General features: G+C 50.8%; 2 protein-coding genes across 6 annotated transcripts in view; one reads left to right on the forward strand and one right to left on the reverse strand.

Annotated features, from left to right (window-relative positions):
- The window catches only part of HDLBP (high density lipoprotein binding protein), a 42293-nt gene extending 40638 nt beyond the window's left edge, over positions 1–1655 (reverse strand). Inside the window, exon 1 of the mRNA XM_004597424.3 lies at positions 1502–1655. The gene's annotated coding sequence lies outside the window, so the exon portion shown is untranslated. The remainder of the gene's footprint in view (positions 1–1501) is intronic.
- On the forward strand, positions 1283–25383 carry SEPTIN2 (septin 2). 5 transcript variants are annotated; one of them, XM_058665228.1, is made up of 13 exons: positions 1283–1542; positions 9133–9163; positions 10487–10607; positions 13839–13925; positions 14481–14604; positions 16663–16797; positions 16920–17037; positions 18891–18992; positions 19261–19406; positions 20300–20383; positions 21236–21293; positions 23859–23961; positions 25172–25383. In XM_058665228.1, the coding sequence occupies exons 2-12, from the start codon at positions 9155–9157 to the stop codon at positions 23958–23960; spliced, it is 1086 nt and encodes a 361-aa protein (XP_058521211.1). In that variant the 5' UTR covers positions 1283–1542; positions 9133–9154; the 3' UTR covers position 23961; positions 25172–25383. The 5 variants fall into 5 exon arrangements, with proteins under 5 accessions (XP_058521211.1, XP_058521212.1, XP_058521208.1 ...); XM_058665229.1 differs by having other exon boundaries at positions 9136–9163; XM_058665225.1 differs by lacking the exon at positions 1283–1542 and adding an exon at positions 2047–2166 and having other exon boundaries at positions 9136–9163.
- Positions 25384–25488: the final 105 nt, after the last annotated feature.

Consider the following 25488-nt stretch of genomic DNA (forward strand, 5'->3'; position numbering starts at 1 on the left):
TCACTGCAGCCACTTGGGGAGTGAATCATCGGACGGAAGATCTTCCTCTCTGTCTTTCCTCCTCTCTGTACATCTCCCTTTCCAATAAAAGAAATAAATCTTAAAAAAAAAAAAAAAAGGGTAGTGAGGAAGGGAAAACCCTGAGTTACCCTGCTTTGCTGACTGTGTGGGTGTCAATGGAGGCCTTCCTGGGTGGGGGCAACCAGCAAGGGGGCCACTCTGTGCTGACAGGGGAGGGGCGGGCCCCAAGCAGCAGGGGGTCAAGGCCAGCAGGCTGGCATGGACCCTGTGCAGGGGAGAACAGACCTTAAAATCACACCCAGGGCGGGGGAGGGGGGACACAGGAGCTCGCCCCTATGGGGACTCGGCTTGCTAGTCTGCAGGGGAAGCCAGGGTCCCACCGTTAACACAACAAGGCCTCCGGTGGCCTCCACATGCCAAGTCAGGCCAAGCCTGCACACGCACATCGTGTACGCCTCAGGGTGCTCCCCAGACTCACCCCATGATACAGGCCGGTGGGGGGTCTGCACCTGCACCTGCCTTGGGGCACTCCCTACGACTCACCCCGTGACATGGGACAATACGGGTCAGGGGCTCCCCATATCACCCCGTGACACGGCCGGGGGCTGCGCCTGTATCCACCTCGGAACTCGGAGCTTGAGGGGCGCTCCCCACGATCCACCCGGCGACATGGGCCGGGGGCTGTGCTTGCACCCTCCTCGGGCCTCGAGGTGCGCTCCCGGTGACACTGGTCAGGGAAGTTAGTGCACCTGCCTCGGAGGTGCCTCCGCACCTGAGCTCGAGGGGCGCTTCCCACGACCCACTTGACTCACGCCGGGTCTCGGGCCGGGGGGCTGCACCTGCACCCGCACCCACCTCAGGACCCTGAGCTAGAGGGGCACTCCAAACGACATGGGCTGGGGCTGTGCCTACACCTGCCTCGGGCCTCGGGCGCTCCCCACGACCCACCCCGTGACTCGGGCCCGGGGGCTGAACCCGCCTCGGGCCTCGGGGCGCTCCCTATGACTCACCCTGTGACCAGGGCGACATGAGTCGGGGCGGGCGCCCCACGTGTCACCGCGGGACTCAGGCCCGGGAACACCGGGGGCCATGCCAGCTCCGCCCTGCCTTCCCGGGAGACAGCGGTCCGCGGCCAGGCGCAGGGGAGCCGCCTCTCCGGGACGCGCGCCCGACTCTATGGTCCGTGCCGAGACCACGTGACGCGCGCGCAGCCAATGCGGGCGAGGCCCCGCACCACCGAGACGACGGGGCGCGGGCCAGAAGGGCCCCGCGCAGCGGCTCGCGGTCGCCGGCTCGGCTCCGCCGCGGCGCCTGCAGCTCGGTGCTGCCGCCATCTTCCAGGAGGAGACGCTCGAACGCCCAGGACCCCCCGCCCCGGGGTCGCTGCACGGCCGGCCGCCCCCCGCCCTGCCCTCCCACTGCCTCAGCGCCCCTTGGCTGCCCCTCCGCCAGCTGCCCGCGAGACGAAGAGTCGCATTACCTGCTCCACTCTTATCAGCGTGAGGACACCAAGCTCACAAGGTAGGAAGCGTGGCCAAACGGGGACAGGCCGCCATCTTGGTAAAGGAGAAGAAGCTCCGCTTGACCTCCCCCCGCCCCCAGCCTCTATATGGCCAACTGCCGCGGGAGGGGCGCAGCGCCTGCGCAGAGGCAGCACCACGCAGGAGCCCGCGCCGGCGCACTCGGAGGCCTGCGGCTGAAGGGCGTGGCGTGAGGCCAGGCGGCGCCTGCGCACTCGGAAGCAGAGGGGCTGGGCGTATGGCAGGGCGGCGCCTGCGTACTCAGAGGCCGGGAGGGCGGGGCGGGAGACCGGCCTGCGCCTGCGCACTCGGAAGCAGAGGGGGCGGGGGAGAAGCCGAATGCCGAGGGGCGGGGCGTTAGGCCTGGCGGCGCCTGCGCAAGCGAATGACGGGTGGGCGGGGCGGAAAACCGAATGCCAGGGGGCTGGGCGTGAGGCCGTCCTGCGCCTGCGCACTGGGAGACCGGGCGGGTGACAGGGTGGGAGGCCGGCATGCGGCTGCGCACTCGGATGCCGCGGGCGGTGCGGGCGGCTGCCGGCCCGGAAGGAGTTGGCACAGGATCGGGGCGGGCGCTGGGCGTGGCAGCGGCGCGGTCCGAGGGCTCCGGGTCTGTGGGCGCCGGTCGGTGAGTGTTGGTTGGTGCGCGGCCGCAGGCCTTCCGGAGCGTGGCGGGGGCGTGCGGGCTTCGCGGCAGCCCCTCCGTCCCGAGAGGCCGTTTTGCCGGGGCCGCCCCCGGCTCGAGCCTGCTAGGTCCAGGCTCGGCCTCGGGTCGGGAGGCCGCGCGGGGCGGGCGCCGCCGACCGGAGCGGAAACGGGCAGGTTGCCCGGGAACTTGAGACCGTGCGGTCGTGGGAATGGCTTTCTTGCGGCCGTGCCCTTGGAATGCGAGAGGCGGGAGCCCTCCTCCGCTTGCGGACGTTCACCCCCTGAATGCCTGCGGTGTGGGTGCTGGGGCAGCGGGAAACGTTCTCGCCTAACCCTCCGCTGCCCTCTTCCAATGTCCGATTGCTCCGTGCCCTTCGGTCTTGGGAACGGACTCCACGGTTTCTTCCTGTGACTTTTCTGTGGCCTTTATGGACACCACTTGGTGCTGGTGGTGGTACCGGCCCATCGTGATGCCAGCGTGCCACTGCTGACCCTGAGCAAGGGCTGTAAAGGCTCGGCTGGACACGAGGCCCGTCCACACCACACGGAGCAGGGATGAGTCCACACCACACAAAGCAGGGGCGAGTTCTGTCCAAATCACACGGAGCAGGGATGAGGCCTGTCCACACCACACGGAGCAGGGGCGAGGCCCGTCCAGACCACACGGAGCACGGGCAAGGCCCGTCCACACCACACGGAGCACGGGCAAGGCCCGTCCACACCACACGGAGCAGGGGCGAGGCCCATCCAGACCACACGGAGCAGGGGCGAGTCCACACCACACGGAGCAGGGGCGAGGCCCATCCAGACCACACGGATCACGGGCGAGGCCCTTCCACACCACACTGACCAGGGGCGAGGTCTGTCCACACCACACGAAGCAGGGGTGAGGTCTGTGTGGTGAGGTCTATGCACACACTGAGCAGGGGTTCAGGTGGGCCTTGGCTCGCGCGGTGGAGGTGCTGAGTGACGGTGAGCAGAACCTGGCCAGTGAGGCTGAGGGACTGAGTGTGTGGGAGCAGCACCTTGCCACGTCCCTGTCACCCAGTTGTTTGAGTCGGGTGCAGGTGAAAGCTTGCACTGAGCACTGCACTGTTCTTACCTTAGGCCTTTATCTTTTCATGCGAGCTTGATCGATTTGTCCAGTTTAGGGGAGTCTAATTAGAGCATTCTGGTTTGCTTCTTTCCTTCTGAATTTATTGGATTTATATAAACTGTTGTGCAGGGCAATTTTCTCCATTTTTATTGTGTGATCATTACTGCTAATACAAAAAAAAAAAAACCCTTATGAGTTGCCTGATGGGCACCCTGCTGTATTATCTTATTCCAGAGCTACTTTTTACTTTAAAAGAAAAAGATAAACAGGTTTGTTTGTTAACTTGAAAGACAAAATTGGAAAGAGACAGGCACATCTTCAACTTGTTGATTCACTCCTCAAATTGCTGCAGTTACAGGACAGGACCAGGCTGTAACCTGGAACTGGATACTCCGTCTGCAACTCCCGTGTGTATGCAGAGGCCCAGATACCAGGGACAACTTCCTCTACCTGCTTAAGCCGTTAGCAGGGAGCTCAAATGGAAGTGGAACAGCTGCGACTAGAACCCCCGTTCATAGTGGGAAGACAGCAGTGCAGGTGGCAGCTTTACTTGCTGCCGTCATGTCAGCCACTATTTTTTCTTCATTTTTTATCATTTTACGATGCAGTTCCATAGGCCCTGGGATTTCCTCTACCCACTCCCTAAACCTTCCCCCCTACACACACACACACACACACACACACGCACGCACCCTAAGTCCCCCCATATCATTACAACAGTATAGTTCCTTGTAAATTGTCATAAGTCCATCATTGCGGGCATGGACAATGGAGAGAGTCCAGCATCCTGTTGTCGTGACACATCCAACAGTTTCGCTGGGAGTCCATCCTCGATCCAGAAGTAGACATGTACACTGCTCCATATCCTCTCCTCCGGACATGTCAATCTCCACTACACGGTTACTGTACATCCCCCCAAGTGGAAAGCCACAAAACAAATCAACAACAGGAAGGGAAAAAAAGAAATATACAATGCCGCAAAGTTAAATAACATGCTTCTGAATGACTAATGTGTCGCTAAAGAAATTAAAAAATCAAGAACTTTGAAGAAAATGATGGTACTGTATGATCTATCAGTCAGTGAAAAATGTAAGGAGAAAAAGTGTATTGAAGAAATGAAAACATCAAAATCCATGAGATGGCCCGGCACAATAGCATAGTGGTTAAAGTTCTCGCCTTGCACGGCCGGGATCCCGGGATCCCATATGGTCGCCGATTCTAGTCCTGGTGGCCCTGCTTCCCATCCAGCTCCCTGCTTGTGGCCTGGGAAGGCAGTCGGGGACAGCCCAAAGCCTTGGAACCCTGCACCCGCGTGGGAGACCCATAGGAGCTCCTGGCTTCGGATTGGCTCAGCTCCAGCCGTTGCAGTCACTTGGGGGGTGGGTCTTCCTCTCTGTCTCTTCTCTCTGTATATCTGCCTTTCAATAAAAATAAATAAATCTTTTTTTTAAAAAAGATTTATTTATTTTATTACAGTCAGATATACAGAGAGGAGGAGAGACAGAGAGGAAGATCTTCCGTCCGATGATTCACTCCCCAAGTGAGCTGCAACGGGCCGGTGCTGCGCCTATCCAAAGCCGGGAACCTGGAACCTCTTCTGGGTCTCCCACGCGGGTGCAGTGTCCCAATGCATTGGGCCGTCCTCGACTGCTTTCCCAGGCCACAAGCAGGGAGCTGGATGAGAAGTGGAGCTGTTGGGATTAGAACCGGCGCCCATATGGGATCCGGGGGCGTTCAAGGCGAGGACTTTAGCCACTAGGCCACGCCGCCGGGCCCATAAATAAATCTTTTTTTAAAAAATCCATGAGCTGTGGTTTCAGCTGATCTTTGTTGGTGAGATGCGTCTCCTGTGGACAATAAGTAGATGGACTTTTTTTTATTTAATCCAATCTGCTAATCCGTATTTGATTGATGAGTTTAAGCCATTCGCATTCAGGGTTAATATGAATGGGTGACAATTTCATCCTATTTTAGCAGTGGGTTGCTAATTGGTTTAGTCTTCTGTTATTTTACTGGGATGTTATTTAATTTTGCCTTCAGTTTTGGTGGGTGCTATTGCTTTTCTCTGTGGTGAGAACATCTTTAAGTATCATTTGTAGGGCAAATCTGAAAGGGTGTATTCTTTGAGCTTTTCTGTACTGTGGAAGAATTTTATTTCATCTTCAAAGACAGAGGAAAACTTTGCTGGGTACATTATTCTGGGCCAACAATTTTTGCTTTTAGAATCTGGAATGTGTCGCTCCGTCTCTTCTGGCCTGTAGAGCTTCCTGTGAGAGGTCAGCTGCGAGTGTGATTGCCATTCCTGCTTAGGTCACTTGGTTTTTTTCCCACTTGAACATTTAAGGATCTTTTCCTTATGTTCGATTGAAGAGAACTTGATTATCATGTGCATGGTCAAGATTGCTTTTGGTCAATACTGTTGGGAGTTCTGCGCCGTCCTGGATGTTGTTTCCCAATCCTTTCTCCAAATTAGGGAGTTTTTCCTTTATGATTTTATTAAATACATTTTTTAACCCAGCTTCCCTTTTTGCACCTTCTGGAACTCTCATAACTCTTATATTTGACCTTTTAATAGTGTCTCTTAATTTTTGAATACTTTTTTAGCTTGACCCAGCTCTGCTTCCAGCTTTTTGATTGCTTCCCCATTGTGACAAGAAATATCTTCCAATTCTGAGATTATTTCTTCTATTTCTATAATAGTTCATTCTATTATTGAGACTTTCCGCTGGGTTTTTAATTTGCTCTATTGTGTCCTTCATTTTCAGTAATTCAGCTTGATTTTGTTTCAGTGTTGTTCTATTTTGTGTGATACATTGCTAAATTCCTGCATGTGCTTCTTGTTGATAAGAAACTTTGTAATGAGTTTTCTGAATTCTGTACCTCCTGTTTTCTCAATGTATTCCTCACTCAACTCTGAGATTGGCAAAGATTTTGCTCCTTTGCAGGGGAATCTTCAGTAATATTCGTTTTGCTTCTGTCTCTTTATTTTGCTGTTTTTGAATTCTTCTCCTTGGGGCAGGTTTCTAAGCTGTGTCTGTAACTCAGTTTTACTTATTGTGGTTGGTCCACTGCTCTTTGTTTGCAGTCACTTGTGCCACTCCCTTCAGTGAGTTCCAGGTCCAGGTTCTTATGTTAGACTTCCACCATCGTCTCTGTAGCCTCCCCACTCCTGGCTCACCACTCTGCAGTTCCTATGATCCCGTGCTGGGGCTGCACCATTGTCTGTGTAACCTTTCTGCCACTTCTGGTTGGAACAGTTCCCAGGATCAGGAAGACAGCAAGTGTCCTAAATAGCCAGATTGTTGACGGTGCCGATCTTGCCGGAACCTGATAGCTGTTAGGTCTGAGGGCCACCCGGACCTGTTTTGAGTCATAGGATGCCAAGGTAGTAGTATTTTTCCTGTGTGGCCAGTGTAATGCACTGGGCTGGAAGTAAATTTGCTCCCAGTTCAGCACATGCATAGCTCATTGTTGTCTCTGTAGTCTCATATCCATTGCCACTGTACAAAATGGTGACTGATGTGCTACTGGTGAAATTCTGCTAGCCATTAGGGGCTACCTGGACCTATTTTGAATAGAACCTGTAGGATGCTATGTCATTGCTATTTACTGAGCCAGAAATGAGTTCATTCCCAGCTTAGTGCATGTGCAATCCTGTCCCAAAGCCTTTGCCTTCCTACACAAAATGGCTCCCGATTTGGCTCTGGTGGGGGGTGGGAAATCTGAGCTGTGAAATCTACCCTGTTCCCGCACCGCCTGTTTGGGTTCTGCTGCTCTCTCTCTGCTTCTGGTCAAATCAAACAGATCAGCAGGATAGGCAGTTCAGATCGCCACTTGGTGAGTGCCACTGTGGTGTCTGGTCACTGCAACACCACCGTTGTCTCCATTGCTTTCCTGTGTGTGTGAGTCTCCAGGTGCCCCTCTGCCATTGTTCTGTCCTCTCCTATTTCCTGGAATGTGCCCTCCCTGATTCACCTGGCTAATATTTCTGTTTAAATGTATCCCTACCACACTCCATCATCTTGTTTCTCCCCATACTTCATTGTATTGTTCTGGAGTTTCACACCTTCTCGTCCACGTTGACTATCTGGATATTTGAAAGTGGTGGCGGGTGCTTAGATAACTGAGCTGGTTGGCAGGTTTCTAGGTGACCTTCTGTGGACAGGGCCCACGCAGGTTGTTGTGCATGCCTGGAGTCCTGTCCTTCATGCAGAATTCCAGATCTGAGTCCTTAGGAGGCATATTCCTGAAATCCACTCCGTGATCACCGCTGTGTTGATGGCAGACCTCCCATTTCACCACCTTGCTCACCAAGAGCCATCCTGTAGGGGGCCCAGGTTGGAAACCCAAATTCTGTCTCTTTAACCAAAGTATTTGTGTTGTCTGTACATTCATTCATTCCTGTCAGCAGAAAGTTCTTGCTTTTATTTTTTAAAATCTTAGCAGATTGCATTCACCAAGCTCTTCAAAGTTGTATTCAAGAAGCGGAGTGAAATGGAAATGTTGTTGGCATCTTATTTTGATTCTGACTAACTGAACAACTAAGATGATTGAGAGATGGTTGAGGGGTATGATCCCTGGTATTTATACTAAGTTCTTGTCCTGTGAGAAGAATTCAAGGAAGAGAATGGCAGGGGAGGGGAGAGAGAACATCTCAGACGTGAGGGTTAGAGAGAGACAATACCTCGGGGGTGAGGAAGAGCAGCAGAGATCTCCCATTTGCTGGTGGGCTCCCTAAGTGTTCAGGTGTCGGGCTGGGAATACAGTCTGGGTGCCTCACCTGTGACGGGCATCCAGGTGCTCGCGCCTCCTATGGGGCACACGAGCAGGAAGCTGCAGCTGGGACTCAGACCTGCACACTCTGATTTGAGGGGATGTCCTAGACACCATACCAAATGGCACCCCCCCCATCCCTGGATTGTTTGTCGTCTTTGCCTCTTAGTTTTAAACAGCTGGGACTTTGAACCAGTGCCTGTATAGGATGGCAACGCCAGATGTGGAGGCTTAGCTTGCTGTGCCACAGTGTCACATTCCCTCTTCCCCCTGGTTTTTATTGCTGTGTTTTTAAATTTTTATCTCAATATGAAATTGTTTCTTTCAGACTTAAAAGTGATGGCTTGAGTTCCTGAAATTTCTCCAAGTAAACTCTAGTTGTTAGATTTCCTAAGAGACAGACTGTGTCCACTGGGTGACACTAAGGAGGAGGAGTGAACCAAGGCCACTGCCTGGGTCATCTTGGGAGCAGCCGTACCTATCCTTGGGGTTACAGCCTCGGGGGTCTGCTGTCTTTCTTTGACCAGCCAAGCCAGGCACACGGAGTTTCCTCCAAGGTAATCAGGGGTAGATGCATTCCAGAGGAAATATTGAGATTTGAACCAAATGTGAAGACACGCCAATGAGGTGTTTTGAAGCCCCAGACGATTTCAGGGTAGTGGAGTGTCGCTCTTGGCCCTATCGCTGAAGGGTCCCTCCAGACCCCTTGGCAGGTCACACTGCAGCACTCCAGTGCCAGCAGGTCTCCTTCCCAGTCACCTGTCCAGGCGCTGGTGTCAGTGTCTGGGCCCCGGGAGCTCTCGTCGCAGGGAGGAGAGAGGGAAGGCTCATACTTCCCTCATTCCCTCTAGTTGCTCGTGTGTCGCCAGAATGGGAAGCAGCGTTTAGACCCTTCGGGGATATGAAATAGATGTGTAACTGCTTATTAACTTCGTGTTTAATTTGTCTTTAACTGTAGCAGATTGATCCATTATTTCTGGAAATGTCTGAGTCACTGAGAGGCTGATAGAAAGTAGACGTGTCTCTTCACACGTCAATCCGTGCTGTTACTTACTGTTTCTTTTTTTTTTCTTTAAGCAGACAAGAATCATCAGAAAGGATGTCGAAGGTGAGAACATACTTGGTGTGTCTGCTGTATGTGGAGAAGGCGTCGAGGTTTCAAGCCGGTTTGCTCTGACATTGCCTGAGTAGTCTTTAATGACTGATCATGTCTGCCTCATTAAGACAGAATCCTAATTAAGTTATCAAAACACTGAGCACTCATTCTCAAGTTTCATTTTTTCTTCTTCTTTTTCTTTTTTTGAAGATTGATTTATTTTATTACAAAGTCAGATATACAGAGAGGAGGAGAGACAGAGAGGAAGATCTTACAGAGTGGACAAAAAGATCTATCTGCTGGTTCACTCCCCAGATGGCCGCACGGCTGCAGCTGAGCAGATGAGCAAGGAGCCTCTACTGGGTCTGCCACGCAGGTGCAGGTCCCAAGGCCTTGGGTCGTCCTGTGCTATTTTCCCAGGCCACAAGCAGGGAGCTGGATGGGAAGTGAAGCATCCGGGATACAAACTGGTGCCCACATGGGATCGCAGTGCTTGGAGCTGGAGGATTAGTTAGTTGAGTCGTTGCACCAGTCCCCTATTTTTTTTCCTAAGTATGTCAGTAATAATGTAGCCTGCTTAGGTCACTGTGAGCCAACTAATCAACTGCTGTTCATACAAGGTATAATCCCCTCAAAATACTCTTTTGTATCTTGCCTGTTTTCAACTCATTAATCAACTAATGTATTTTCTAAAAGGTTCTTTGCTTTTTCAGTGTGTCACTGCGTAGATTCTGGTTCTGCTGTTCCTTTGCTAGTGCCTTCTGTCCTCTCGTGTCTGTGTTCTCTTGTCAGGGAGCACCAAGTCTCTGTCCCTGGGCTGGGGCTGGGCTGGAGGCTCCCTGTCCTCAGCCTCTGAAGGTCTTCAACCTGCCTGCCTCACCTGTGGGGCTCGGCTCTACTAAGAGGAGAGAGGGGAGGAAGAGCTCTTGGTCCTGGGTGTTTTCCCAGCAGCATTACATCTGTCCAAGCTGGCTGGAAGCTGTTCTTGGGCAAGTTATTGAATGAACCCACTGCCAGCTGTGAGCTGTGACACTGTTTTGTAAGTCAAGATTTGAACTTACACAAAAAGGAATTCAGCATGTATCGCGGACATATTGCTGGGTTGTTAAAGTCATGTTTATTTTAGCTCTGCATACACCTAAGGAGTTAGATATTAGATTTTTTTTCCCTTTTACTGCTGTTAATTAATATCCTATGTTTTCTAATACAAGCGTTTTTTATATATATATTTGATTTGTGAGAATGGATTACGTATTTTTGTCACATGTGTTACTGATATATCCCAAAAACACACAATAAGGTGTTTATTAACTATTTCTTCAAATTTTATTTTAGCAACAGCCAACTCAGTTTATAAATCCGGAAACTCCCGGCTATGTTGGATTTGCAAATCTTCCCAATCAAGTTCACCGAAAATCAGTGAAGAAAGGTTTTGAGTTCACATTGATGGTGGTTGGTAAGAAATCCCTTTTCAGCTTCTCCCTCTCACCCCCTGGTCTGCCCTGCCCTTGAATCAGCAGCAGGTAGTCAGCTGCTCTGCTGAGCAGAGTTACGTGGGATCTCTCTTTTTTTGTTTTTTTTTTTTTTTTTTAAAGATTTATTTATTTTATTACAGTCAGATATACAGAGAGGAGGAGAGACAGAGAGGAAGATCTTCCGTCCGATGATTCACTCCCCAAGTGAGCCGCAACGGCCGGTGCGCGCCAGTCCAAAGCCGGGAACCAGGAACCTCCTCTGGGTCTCCCACACGGGTGCAGGGTCCCAAAGCTTTGGGCCGTCCTCGACTGCCCTCCCAGGCCACAAGCAGGGAGCTGGATGGGAAGTGGAGCTGCCGGGATTAGAACCGGCTCCCATATGGGATCCCGGGGTTTCAAGGCGAGGACTTTAGCCACTAGGCCACGCCGCCGGGCCCATGTGGGATCTCTAAACAGCGTAATGGGGAGGACCAAACAGCAGATTGTGGCCTGCTGCTGGCTAGCAAGGTGACCTGTCTCAGATATTGTCCAGCCCAGGGAAGCCTCCTGATGAGCCAGCCACCACTGCTGAGCTGCTGTTAGCTCCCAGATGCCTCACCCAGAAAGTCACATTAGGGAAGGTATGCAGGAATTGTTACTTAAATTTAGTTCAAATATCATCTAATCCTCATTTCAGAAACTATTAACTCCTTGGCCCAGTGCGGTGGCTGAGTAGGTGAATCCTCCACTATTAAGAGCCAGTTCATGTCCCAACTGTTCCACTTTGCATCCATTTCCCTGCTTATGGCCTGGGAAAACAGCAGAGAATGGCCTAAAGCTTGGGACCTTGCACCCACATGGGAAACCCATGGGAATCTCCTGTCTCTGGCTCCTGGCATTAATTAGTTCAGCTAAGCTCTGGCTGTTGTAGCCATTTGGGGAATGAACCAAAGGCTGTAAAATCTTTCTTTTTGTCTCTCCTCTCTGTAAAAATCTAGCCTTTCATCAAAAATAAAGTTACTAACTCCTGAAATTATAATAGTGGATATACCTCAAATAAGTGACAGTTTTAGGGCCAGTATTGTGACATAGCAGATAAAGCCACTGTCTGCAATGCTTGTATGCAAGATTTTCTTGCTTTTTAATTTACTTCCAAGTTGATTAGCTGAACACCTCTGAAATGACAAGTTAAAAATGGAGGGATGAGTAGCAGCTGTTGTCACTGTCATAGGTTGCACGTGACCTGACAGGACATGACTGATGTAAAGACAACAGAGTAACTTCCAGAGGCTTGTCTGTACTACGGTAGCTTACGAAGAAATACTCAGTGCGGCATGCTGAAGATCCTTGCCCTAGATGGGCTTGCCTAGAGAGACCTGCCGTGTGGCACAGCTGCTGAAGCCAAAGCCAGCAACGCCTGCATCCCACATGAATGCTGTCTGTCCTAGCAGCCCTGCTGCTGATGGCCTGGGAAGCAGGTATTTTGCCCCTGCTGTCTTATGGGAGGCCCAGTGAAGCTCCCAGGCTTGCACTTCCTGGTTTGGAGTTTATGGCTTTGGCCTGACCCACCTCTGAGTGCTGTAAACATTTAGGGATTGATTAAACCGTTTGGGGGGAGCTTTCTCTCACTCTCATTCCCTCTATATCACCTGGTCTTTTGACTAAATTTTTTTAAAAACTAGACTCAGCAGTAGCATAGTGCATAGTGGCTAAATCCTTGCATTGCAACCGCCAGGATCCCATGTGGGCACCAGTTTGTAGCTTGGCTGCATCACTTCCCATCCAGCTCCCTGCTTATGGCCTGAGAAAGCAGGTGTGGAAAGCCCAAGACCTTAGGATCCTGCACCTGGGTGAGAGAACTGGAAGAAACTCCTGGCTCCTGGTTTCAGATTAGTTCCTTTTGCCATTGCAACCACTTGGGGGTGGGGGGGTGGTGAATCAGCAGATGGAAGATCTTTCCCTCTGTACCTCCTTATATATATATATATATATATATATGACTTTCCAATACAAATAAGTGAACCTTTTAAAAATATATAGAAATTGGGCCTGGCGCAATGGCCTAGCAGCTTAAGTCCTTGCCTTGAACCTGCCAGGATCCCATACAAGCACCGGTTCTAATCCCAGCAGCCCCACTTCCATCCAACTCCCTGCCTGTGGCCTGGGAAGGCAGTCAGGGATGACCCAAAGTCTTGGGACCCTGCACCCGCGTGGGAGACCTGGAAGAGCTCTTGGCTCCTGGCTTCGGATCAGCACAGCACCAGCCGTTGTGGTCACTTGGGGAGTGACTCATCAGATGAAAGATCTTCCTCTCTGTCTCTCCTTCTCTCTATATATCTGACTTTGCAATAAAAATAAATAAATCTTTATAATATATGTATATATATAAATTTTTAAAAATTGTGATCACTCCGATTATGAAAATGTGTGGACATGGAACATTGTTGTGAAGAGTGCTGATCCATCTGCTGGCCAACCCCTCAGATGACCCTAATGGCCAGGGCAGAACCAATCAGGAGCCTCCTCCAGGTCTCCCTCATGGGTGCAGGGTTCCTAGGCCTTGGGCCATCCTCTGCTGCTTTCCCAGGCTACAAACAAGCATGGAGCGGAATGGGAAGTGGAGCATTCGGGACATGAACTGGCACCCTTATGGGGTGCAAACACTGCAGGTGGAGAATTAGTCTGCTGTGCCACTATGCCAACCCCAACTTCATTCCATTTTTTTACACACGTGTTCACACATACTTATTTCCAGATTATGTCACGTCATACTGCAGACAACAGGGATATGGCCTGACATGGCAGTTTTCCACAATGTGTGAAGAGTGAGTGGGGCTTTCAGGGTGCAGCCTGTGAGTCCACAGGATGGCAGATTTGGCCCACTCTCCCCTGCAGCTGAGAGAACATGAGTAATGTTGGCCGATGGGTACAGGGTTTCGTGAACAGGAGGACCTACATGGCATTCTGTTTATTGGAAAAGGAAGGCAAGACTGGAGTGTGTTTTGCAGGTGGTGGCCATTGTGCAGACCTGGTTTCCTAGGTCTGGGACCTTGGATGAGTTAGTGGTCTCTGCCATCCATTTCAACATCTGAAGTGGAGACAGCGGCACCTCATGCACTGCGTCGCAGGCGAAGCCCGGGACCATCCCTACTAACCCCGTCACAGGCCTCGGTCGGCGTGCGGCAGGTTCCATCTCATGGGTGAGGTCGTAACCATGCTGCTTTTTACTTAAGGTGAATCAGGACTTGGCAAATCAACTCTCATCAACAGCCTGTTCCTGACTGACCTGTACCCCGAGAGAATCATCCCAGGAGCTGCAGGTAACAGAATTGGCTCTGAATCTGCAAGAGGGTTGCTGAATGTGGAGCTCTGTGTTCTGTTTTGAGCAAGGAGAGTGTGTGCTATGTGGTGGGAGGTGGGCTGCTGCCAGGTCCAGGTCTTGGGATCCCAGTTAGAAGTGTGGCTCCATGGATCTGCCTCCTTTGCATGTATTCTCTTTGTACAACGGAGGCACAGTTTTTCTGCCTGTCTTACGTATGCAGTAAGAGGGTCAAGTGGCGATGTCTTATGCATAAACCATGCCCTGTGTGCAGAAGACTATTGCAGGAACCGGAGCACCCAGGAACATGGTAGAGCAGGTAAGGCCCACAGTGCCAGAGCCTAGCACAGGGCTGCCGCAGTAGGGCCAGCTGGCTCTGTCACGGCGTTTCAGCCTATAGATGTGAGCTTATACATTGTTCTCCTCTTCCCAGGAGCAGAAACTGCAGCTATCTTTAGGTTCTGAAGCAGCATGTGAATACTAGCTTCAGCCCTTCCCGTGCTGACTGTGGGATCATTCTAACAATCCTTGTGCTTTGTTCTGTGTTTTTTTCTAGAGAAAATTGAAAGAACGGTTCAGATTGAGGCTTCCACTGTTGAGATTGAAGAGCGGGGTGTCAAGCTGCGCCTTACTGTGGTGGACACGCCTGGCTATGGTGATGCCATCAACTGCAGGGATTGGTATGTGGCCCCCCAAGGCAGCTGTTTCTACTGATTCTCCTTTTTTAATATTTACTTACTTTTACTGGAAAGGCAGATTTATACAGAGAAGGAGATACCAGAAAGATCTTTCATCCAGTGGTTCATTCCCCAAACAGCCACGACAGCCAGAATTGAGCTGATCCAAATCCAGGAGCCAGGAGCTTTTTCCAGGTCTCCCATGTGGGTGAGGGTCCCAAGGCTGTGGGCCGTCCTCCACTTCTTTCCCGGGGAGCTGAATGGGAAGTGGGATGCTGGTGCTTGCCAGGCGAGCATTCAGCCACTGGGCCATCACACCAGGCCCTGTCTGATCCATTCCAAGGAATGTGAGTTGACCACTGTCCTCCTGAGTGTTGTGGTTGAGTCTGTGTGGTTAGAGCACATTGTGTGTGAGTGTGGTGTACAAGGCCCACCACCCCTAGGCTGCCTACACTGGCGCCCTCAATCAGGCCAGGGAATGAGACTTGAGTCCTGTCCTTTCTGGGCGGGTGACAGAGCACGTGGTACTTGCGTAGAATAACTCCTGCCAAGAAAAGCAGGAGCTCGGGCACACCGGCTCCTGCAGACCCAGTCCCACCTGTGGTGAGCATCAGACACGCTGCACTAAGAGAGGACAGGAGGAAGCCTTCCTGTACCGTCCAGTTGTGTCCTCACCCCTGCCTGCACCATGCAGTTCTGTCGGTCTCACCCTTCCTTGCCCCATGTGGCTATGGCCCAGGTCACCTCTGCTCTGTGTCTGTGTCCCACCTCACACCCGCCTGCACCCTGAAGCTGTGTGTCTCCCTCATGTAACCTGTACCGGTCAACTGTGTCTACCTCACCCCTCCCTGCACCACGTGACTGTGTCAGTTCCACCTCTCCTTGTACTATCTGACCATGTCGCACCTCACCCCCACCTGTACTATGGGCTGTAGCTACCTCACTCCTCCTTCCTCTCTGCCTTCTCCTCTGCTCCCCCTCACAGCCATATTCCTTGGAAGACTTGATAATCCTCTGTCCTCAGTGCTGTCTGTACATCTCTCCTCGGTGCTGTCTCTATCTCTCCTCGGTGCTGTCTCTATCTCTCCTCAGCGCTGTGTGTATCTCTCCTCACTGCTGTGTGTATCTCTCCTCAGCGCTGTCTCTGTCTCTCCTCAGCACTGTCTCTATCTCTCAGTGCTGTCTCTCTCTCAGTGCTGTCTCTATCTCTCCTCACTGCTGTCTCTATCTCAGTGCTGTCTCTATCTCTCCTTAGCGCTGTCTCTCTCTCTCTCTCAGCGCTGTCTCTATCTCTCACTGCTGTCTCTAGCTCTCCTCAGCTCTGTCTCTATCTCAGTGCTGTCTCTATCTCCTCACTGCTGTCTCTATCTCAGTGCTGTCTCTGTCTCTCCTCACTGCTGTCTGTACATTTCTCCTCACTGCTGAGTACACCTTTTGACTTCTGGTACTTAAGGAAACTTAGACTTGAGAATCTGAGTCACTCTGCTTTTTTGGGGAGGTGGTTCTTTCTTGTGATATAAGGTGTTTTATTAGTTTGGTTTATTGTCTAGCTACATTTATAGGTATGAATGCAAAGGGTATTTTATGCTTTGTTCATTTTTTCAGTTATTAAAATCTATAAGATAAGAACTTAGCAATGCTGAGATCTTCTTTGTATCTACAATCTGAACCTCAATGCTACTGTGTTCTTGAGCATTCCTGAGTATCAGAAAGTGCTCTGTTGTTCAGAAATCATGGCTAGTACCCATGCTGCATCACTAAAGGTACCCACATCCGTTGTCGGCAGCAGATTTGGTCCAAGTACTTAGCCCTTACAGCCGTGTGGGAGACCCAGGTGAGGGTCCTGGTTTGCAGTCATTGGGAAAGTGAGCCCACACATAAAAGGTCTTTATATACTTCTCTTTCACACTGCTTAACTACCTTTCAGATAAATAAGTTTTTTAAAGTGAATCACTAGCTCATGCCTATTTGTTGGGAGTGCTGGGGAAAATGGTTTCTCTTCGAAGTTGGTGAGGCTGTGTGTCCACTTCTGGCTGCTGAGCCCGTGTCTGTGTGTGTCAGCTTCAAGACGATCATCTCCTACATTGACGAGCAGTTTGAAAGGTACCTGCACGACGAGAGCGGCTTGAACCGGCGCCACATCATTGACAACCGGGTGCATTGCTGCTTCTACTTCATCTCGCCGTTCGGCCACGGGTGAGCAGTTACTACCTCGGGGTTTCCACATGTTTGCTTCACATTGTGTCTTACGAATTTTGAAAAATGGAAAGTATGTGGCCTGTTTCTCTAAAAAGTGACACTTCTAAAATTAATGTTAGATTGAAGCCCTTGGATGTTGCGTTTATGAAGGCCATACACAATAAGGTGAATATCGTGCCTGTCATTGCTAAAGCCGACACCCTCACTCTGAAGGAACGGGAGCGACTCAAGAAAAGGGTGAGTGATAGGCTGGCTCTGCCCTCAGGTAGCATGTCTGCTTGGGCTTGTCCGTGATGGCTGGTTGTCTTGGAGGTTCTCCCCGTCGGCCTTGGATCCAGAGCTCGCTTTGCTTTCTGCCTTCCTGCCTTCCCGATCCTTGAACCCTGGCCTCTGACCCGTAGTAGTCAATATCTTTAATTGTGTTTTGATGGCAGTCTTGATCTCTGCCTTTTTAAAGATTTGTTTTTATTGGAAAGGTAGATTTTCGGAGAGAAGGAGAGATGGATCTTCCATCTGCTGATTCACTCACCATGTGGCCACAATTGCCAGAGCCTAGCAGATCTGAATCCAGGGACCAGGAACTTCTTCCAGGTCTCCCATGTGTATGCAAGGTGCCAAGGCTTTGGGCCATCCTCAGCTCCTTTCCCAGGTCACAGGCAGGGAGCTGAATGGGAAATGGGGCAGCCAGGACACGAACCGGTGCCCATGTGGGAACCCACTGCGTGCAAGGCGAGGATTTAGCTGCTGAAGCATGGCGCCATTCCTCAGCTCTGCCTTCTGAGCTGTGTGCACCTCCTGGTTCTCCCCTCTCCGTGCTCGTTCCCCAGCCTGTCCCTCAGTTCCTCTGCATCGTGGATTCTTTGCTTTTCTACTCTTCATAGTCTTAGAAGGTCTGCTTATCACCTTCATTTTAGACCTCTTCTCCAATGCCAGCCCTGCCTTAATTGACGCCCGTTTGTCAGCATTGGTGGGTGACTGACCAGCAGATGAGAGGAGACAGGAGAGCAGATCCCACTTCCTGTTCATTGTATCCCAGGATTGAGCAAAAATCTTCGAAAAGAATGAAAGGCAGGGTGTGGTGTGCAGGCTGTAGGGAAGCTGGCCTTATCCTGGAGCCCAGATTGATACCAGGTGTCTTGAGGGCTCTTCCTGGCCCAAGGCCCATCCAGGTATCCTGAGCAGACGTGCGCAGGCCCTTCCCCCACCCTCGCCTGTGTTGCTGTCCCTTGGCGTCTCAGGCGCAAATGTCAGCATGGCCCCTCCTGCCAGCAGGTGTGACTTAGGGGACCGAGCTGCTGACAGAAGGCTTGTGACACGGACAACCCATTTGTACTCCCCTAAAGGCCCCTCAGAACTACTGCCTGGCATGGGTCAGCTTGGAAAGCTTCCGTGTTCTCCCCTGACCCTGGCCTGCTGCTGGGAGTGCCCTCTGGCCCTCTGCTTGCATTCTCAGGGTCTCCCCTGCTCTGGACCCTCTCTCCTGGACGGGTGAGTGTTGATACTGAGAGCTGCAGGGCCTGCAGTGGTCCTGGATGACCGCTGACACGGTTAGTTCTGTAATGGAGCAGCCCTTGATAGTCTAGCTTAAACACTTCTTGGCACTTTTAAAAACCATTGGAGGGGCCTGGCGGTGTGGCCTAGCGGCTAAAGTCCTCGTCTTGAACACCCCGGGATCCCATATGGGCGCTGGTTCTAATCCCGGCTGCTCCACTTCTCATCCTGCTCCCTGCTTGTGGCCTGGGAAAGCAGTCGAGGACGGCCCAAAGCCTTGGGACCCTGCACCTGCATAGGAGACCTGGAGGAGGTTCCAGGTTCCCCGCTGCGGATCGGCGCGCATCGGCCTGTTGCGGCTCACTTGGGGAGTGAATCATCGGACGGAAGATCTTCCTCTCTGTCTCTCCTCCTCTCTGTATATCTGGCTGTAATAAAATGAATAAATCTTTAAAAAAGAAAAAAAAAAAAAACCATTGGAAAGCAATTTTAGTAATCAGTTTGACCCTGTTGAGTGGGAGTAACTTAATATATTTCCATATTTGGCTAAAAGAGTATGCACTTTAGTAAAACTGATCCTTTTTCTATTGTTATTTCAGATTTTGGATGAAATTGAAGAACATAACATCAAAATCTATCACTTGCCTGATGCGGAATCAGATGAGGATGAGGACTTTAAAGAACAGACTAGACTTCTCAAGGTACGAGCCGCTGCAGCCCCAGCAGGTCCACTCTCTCTGGCTGGGCCAGGCCCTGGAAGGCTTGGCTGGAGGAAGGGCTGAAGCTTCTGTGCAGAGAATGCTTTGCTTTCAGTGCGTTTGACTGTTGCAGTTGCCTAGGGATTGGAAATAGTATTGCATGCTCACTCTTTAGGAAGTACCTGCGTGACATACCACGTACACTTTGCACACCTTGCAGGGCGCAGGGTGCTCCCCTCATGCCCTGTCGGCCACCGCCTCTGTTTCCTAGGCCAGTATCCCGTTCTCTGTGGTGGGATCCAACCAGCTGATTGAAGCGAAAGGCAAGAAGGTCAGAGGTCGCCTCTACCCGTGGGGTGTCGTGGAGGTGGAGAACCCTGAGCACAACGACTTTCTGAAGCTCAGAACGATGCTCATGTAAGACCTTTGATCCCCAGAGTCGTGCTTCTCCCTGGGGTGCCCTCGGGGCTGCTGCCCGGTGTGCCATACCTCTGGCAGCCAGGGTCTGCTCGCCAGCATGGCTTCAAGGAGCCTGCTTGCCAGAAGGGCCTCGTTTCTCAGCCTCAGCCCTGCTGGCACTGAGTTTGACCCTCCCCTCCAGCACCCAGAGTCCTCTCTTGTGCACAAATGTGTGCCATAGCAGACTACCAGAATACCACATGAATCCTCTCGTCAAGGTGTACAGATGAGTGGTATGACTCTTGCTACGTAGGCCGCATGCATCTCCCCGAAGCTGGTAGTTTTCAGTGCGTGGGAAGTGTAGTATGAAGGTCATGGAAGATGTTGGGTGTATTCAGCTGCTCTGCGCCTCAGCTGGGTGGCCGCCGGAGCAAGAGCAGCAGGACTGCTCACAGAAGACAGGGAGCCCACCCTCTGCCAGCCTGAATAAACAGGAGTATGCTATGTTGTGCACTGATTCATGAGGGTCCAAGTATGTGAGAAAGCTGCAGAAACCAACAATGGAAAGGAACAGTGCTTCCTGGGGTAAAGAGGGTGAAGTTCTGTTTCTGTGGGGTTGAGTGTTCTTCGTACTGTACCAACTGTGACTGTGATAGAGTCACGTAAAGATTCTAAGCTTAAGGAATCGTGACTGAGTTGCATGTTGCGTAAGTTCTTTTCAAAAAATGTATTTGCCTTGTAATTCCTCCCATCTCGTTGGTGAAGGCCTAGCACTGTGTATGGGTCACTGTGTCAGGGAGCAAAGCTGGGTACTGAAACCCCGGTGAGCTTGTCTCCCCGTACTCAGTGACTTGTTTTCCTGTGGAAAAGCCTGTGCCTGCAGTCACTCTGTGTACCCTCTTCTCTTCCAGCACTCACATGCAGGACCTGCAGGAGGTGACCCAGGACCTGCACTATGAGAACTTCCGCTCCGAGAGGCTCAAGAGAGGCGGCAGGTCCTTCCTCGCGTGGCCCCTTGCACTGCATTGTGCCACCCTGAATCCTGGGTTCCCTCCTCTGCCCAGCCATCCCTCTTGGCCACTAGGCTCCATGGGATGTCGATTTAGGCTTCCCAGGGGTAGAAGCTGTGCCACACATCTTGCTGTCACAGCCTTTTGGTAGATGGGTAGTTGGAAAGGTGAGGGTCTGATGCTTGCTTCAGCAACACATAGACGGAGACTGGAGGGAAGGATGAGGACCCCACACCCGGGGCCTCAGCTGTGGGTGACTCCTCGGGTCACACGGCGCCGCCTGTCCCCCTCCTGCCTTCCCTGTTTCTGTGAGACTGGCATTTGGTTGCCTGATGTGTGTCAAAGTCATGTCTGTGCTTGGACCTCAGTAAACATCAAAGCACTTGCTGCGCAGCCACCCTCCCATTTTGGTCCTTTGAGGACCTGTAGATACATGAGGCCCATGCTGAAGTCTGATCTATTCTGCTGTTAACTTGGGGGGCTGACATGGAAAAAGGATTTAGAGGCCGCAGAAAACTTGGTGAGGAGGCTGTGCAGCCCCTGCCTGGAGCCTGGCCTGCTGCTGTGGCCCTGAGCTCAGGCCCTGTGCTTGCTCCCATAAGCCACCTCCTGAGGCGCAGTTGAAAGCACAGGCCTTCACGCCAGCTAATCCAGGGAAAACCGCATTATTCCTATTTGTGTCTTCTTATTCCTCCTATTTTTTAATGAAAAAATTATAAACATACACAAATTTAGATAGGTGATGTTTCTCAGAATTCTACAGCAGAATATTCTTTGGGCATCTTGGACAGAAATAATACCTATCCCAGAGTTGAACTTGGGATTTTTGCTTCTTAGGAAAGCGGAGAAGGAGGACATGAGCAAAGACCAGATCCTGCTGGAGAAGGAAGCTGAGGTAAACCAAGTCTGGGACCTTCTAAGTTGTTGTAGTGTATCTGTGCACCCATGTGTTGTACATGTATCCACGTGTGACTTACATACCTGTTAGTACACTGTCCCCATGTGTTGTACATGTATCCACGTGTGGCTTACATACCTGTTAGTACACTGTCCCCATGTGTTGTACATGTATCCACGTGTGGCGTACATACCTGTTAGTACATCTGTCCCCATGTGTTGTACATGTATCCACGTGTGGCTTACATACCTGTTAGTACACTGTCCCCATGTGTTGTACATGTACCCACAAGTGACTTAGTACTATTTTGTAATATTACCTCATTTACTCTCCAATGGCAATTTAATTGAAATATGGGGAACAGAAAGCAATAATGTGACTGATTTTGGTAAGAGATCCCAAAATCATTTCCTTTTATGTAAGCAACAACCAGTTGGAAAATATAATACGCTGTTATTTGTAGATATCAACAGAAATTTAAGAATAAATACATGGGAAAAAAATCAAGGTTCTGAAAACAGTTCTTTACAGGCAGACTTTTTCAGTTGGGAGACAAATATCTGATCAGCTGGTGTATGCCATGAATTTGCAGCAGAACTGGGATAAGCTAAAGCCGGGAGCCAGCACTCGGTTCACGTTGCCCGTACGGGAGAGAAGGACTTGAGTTCTTGCTCTTTGTCTGCCTACCAGGAAGCTGGGCTCCAAGGTTCTGATAGCTCCAGAGACATTTGTAAAAATGGCAGTACATGATTTTATAGGTAGGGTGAAACATCACAGCTCTAAATTAATCTTCAATGTGATGCAGAAATTCTAGAGAAGTTGTGTTGGTCAGGTTTACCTTAGGGGAAGGTTGACAAAATAATTCCAGTACTTGCTTTAAAATAAATAAGCATAAGAAAATTCTGCTTCTCCAAAAATGTTCCAATTAGAAATGGCTTTACTTTGCTTGCTTTGGCAGTACAGATAATAAACATTGGAAAGAAATGGCTTTACTGGTTATGAAAACTGGGTTTGAAAGCCTGACAGGCTGATCCAGTCGGTAGTTGAACTAAGTCAGGGGGGCAGCATTGCGGAGTAGGGGGTTAATCTGCCTGCAATACAGGCATCCTATACAGGCACTGGCTCATGGCCCAGCTGCTCCAATTCCAATCCAGCTCCCTGCAAATGGCCCAGGAAAGCCTTAGATGGACCATGCGGCTGGGCATCTGGTGGGCAGCCTAGAAGAGGCTCCAGGCTCCTACCTGCCCATTGTGGTCATTGGGGAGGGAACCAGCAGATGGAAGGTTCTCTCTTTCTAGGTGTAATTGCCTTTCAGCTCAAACATCTAGAAATGGAGGGAGGGATGGATCAGAAACATCAAAATGTGGGACTGGCATGTGGTGGGGATTAAGCTACCAACTCTGGTGCTGGCATCCCATGTGAGTGCCGACTCAGGTCCTGGCCGCTCCTACTTGCCATGCAGACCCCTGTTTATATACCTGGGAGAGCAATGAAAGATGGCCCAAGGGTTTGGGCTGCTGCCACCCAAATGTCAAGTTGAGTTCTTTTGAAATTTATTTAGTTTTATTGGGAACTCATATATAGAGGGGAGGACAGACAGAGAAAGATCTTCCATCCGCTGGTTCACTCCCCAAGTGGCCACTACGGCTGGAGCTGAGCTGACCAGGAGTCAGGAGCTTCTTCCGGGTCTCCCAAGTGTGTGCAGGGAGACCCATCCTTGAGTACTTGCCCAGGCCACAGTCAGGGAGCTAGATGGGAAGCCAGGCGGCCAAAACATGAACTGGCACCCATATGGCATCCCGGGATGTACAAGGTGAGGGTTTAACCACTAGGCTACTGTGCCAGGCCCAAATAGATAAAAAAATTCTTTTAAGTACAAGTATTCATGTAAATATGTTATAGGTAAGTGGTAAAAGTTAAATGCAGACTGATTATACACTAAATCTTACACTAGGCCTCCCTTTTAGAAGGCAGACGCTCACTTTTCACAAAAGTAATTCAATGTGCATCAGACATTTAAGTGAGAAAAATATGGGTGGCCACTTTGTAAGACTTGCTTGGAAGCCCTTCTTTTCCCCCCGTTTCTTCATCCTCGATTTATTTGTTTATGTGGAAGGCAGAATGATGAGAGAAAAAGACAGGAGGATCTTGTACCCACCAGGGCTCTCCCCTTGTGCCTGCATCAGCCAGGGCTGTGTCACGCCAGAGCATGGGCCGGGAGCTCCATGCACTGCCTTCTCCAGTGCATTAATAGGGTGCAAACCAGCACACGCCGCACCTTGACCCACTGCCCCGCATCACTGGCCCTGTGGTGAGAAGCCACTGAGGACAGGTGGCCAGTGTGCTGGGAGTGCCATGCCCCAGTGGGCACCATGGGTCACTGTCCTGTCCTCATTACTGCTTCTTTGAGTTGCAGATCCTTATTTGCTTGATTTTGTGTGGTGGTCTGATGGGTTAATGATTTTAAAGAACTCCTTGTATGTTCAGTTGAGTCATTCATTTCTGGTGAAGCATGGGGTCGGTCTATAGAGGCCGTGACGTCCCTGTGTGCTGTGTGTGCAGCTTCGCCGCATGCAGGAGATGATCGCCAGGATGCAGGCACAGATGCAGCTGCAGATGCAAGGCGGGGACGGCGACAGCGCAGCACTCGGCCACCATGTGTGAGGTGAGGTGTAAGCATGGCTGGGGCCCGACACGCCAGTACCTTCCCCATGAACACAGCGGGATCCTGACCCTGGCTTGGTGCCGCCGCCAGGAGCAGGGTCAGCTCCTGAGATCTTGGCTCTCCTTCATGACATCACTGGACTCCTTATTCCTGGGAACAGCACTCCTTCAGCCACTGCTTTCCAGTAAAGATGTGCAACTGTGAAATGGGGTGGTTAGAGTTGAAACTGTTAGCTCTTCAAAGAGAGCAAAACATGAAAACACGTTGTGCAAAGCCAAAGTGAAGGTTCCTCTAAGGGCGGTGGTGGGAATGCCCTTTGGATGAGGGTTGCCATGCCTCTGTCCTCGGAGTGCTCTGGCACTTGTGTGCACCTTTGTGGGCCTGTGGCTGCTCAGGCATTCAGAAGTGTCCAGTTGGTTACTGCTTTGCACCTCTTGAGGAAGAGAGGAGGAGAAAGGCAGTTGGGTGAAGGCAGGTCAGTCTTAGCTACAAGGAGGCCAGGGCCTGGAAGAGTGAGGTGGGCCCATGAGGGACCTGGAGGCCTGAGGGTGCTGAGGGACTTGCAGCTCAGAGAGGACTGGATTTGGAGTGTCTGAGGCCACCATGACACGTGAACAGGGCATGAAAGACAGTCCCGGTCACCAAACCCCAAGTCCCGCTCTAGGCCGCTGGTTGGATGAAGCATTTGTTGTAAGAAGTGCATCATGAAGCTGGCTCAGCTGTAAAGTCAGCTGTGTCCCCTAAAATCTTAGAACAACCCTGATGACTCTACGCTGAGTTCCCACTTCCAGACACTATTTGCCAGTGCTCCCGTGGCCAGAGATGGTGCCTCCTGGCTTCTGGCTCCCAACTTCTGGACCTGACCCGTTCTAAATCTTGGGTGGGGGTGACGGGGCAGTGGAAAGGAACAAGGACTCCTCAAAGGCAGGTCGGGCTGATGTTGGGCTGCGCATTTTCGCTGCTCTTGATGAAACTTGGCAATATGATCAGAGCTTGACATTTAAATAGATGGTATTTCTGTGTATTTCCCTAGTTTTGTAGTGTATAATGGCTTCATGAATGACGCTGATTTAATTAACCTTGTGGTCATGGAAACTCAACTTTTTGCTTAATTCTTTTGTTTTTGTTATTCAAAAAAATAATAGTTACTAGCTAAATCTGTAAGCATTGTGTGAATTGCAGTTAAATGTGCTTTGTTTTGTTTTTCCAGAAAACCCTTTATTGGAAGCATTCCAGCCAGGTCCTGCAGTGCGTGTCTTAGATCACAGATCACCAAAGGCGCCGTCCGCGTCTCAGTGCCTGTTCTCTGCACCTGAGAATTTAACTTTTTTAAACTTGTAATGTGTGGGTTCATTTTGTATGCCGTTGACGTATCTTTAACATTTGTAGTCATTACTGTTACATTTTAAATTTTGTGAGGTGGGCTCTAGTTTTCTTTCTGAATTAACCACTAACCAGACTTCTAAGAATTGCCCAACATGTAGGCTGAATCTTGATCTGCTGGCCTGACTCGCCCTTGCGTAAGGG

The sequence above is a fragment of the Ochotona princeps genome, chromosome 5, assembly GCF_030435755.1.
Source record: "Ochotona princeps isolate mOchPri1 chromosome 5, mOchPri1.hap1, whole genome shotgun sequence".
In the NCBI taxonomy this organism is placed as follows: Eukaryota; Metazoa; Chordata; class Mammalia; order Lagomorpha; family Ochotonidae; genus Ochotona; species Ochotona princeps.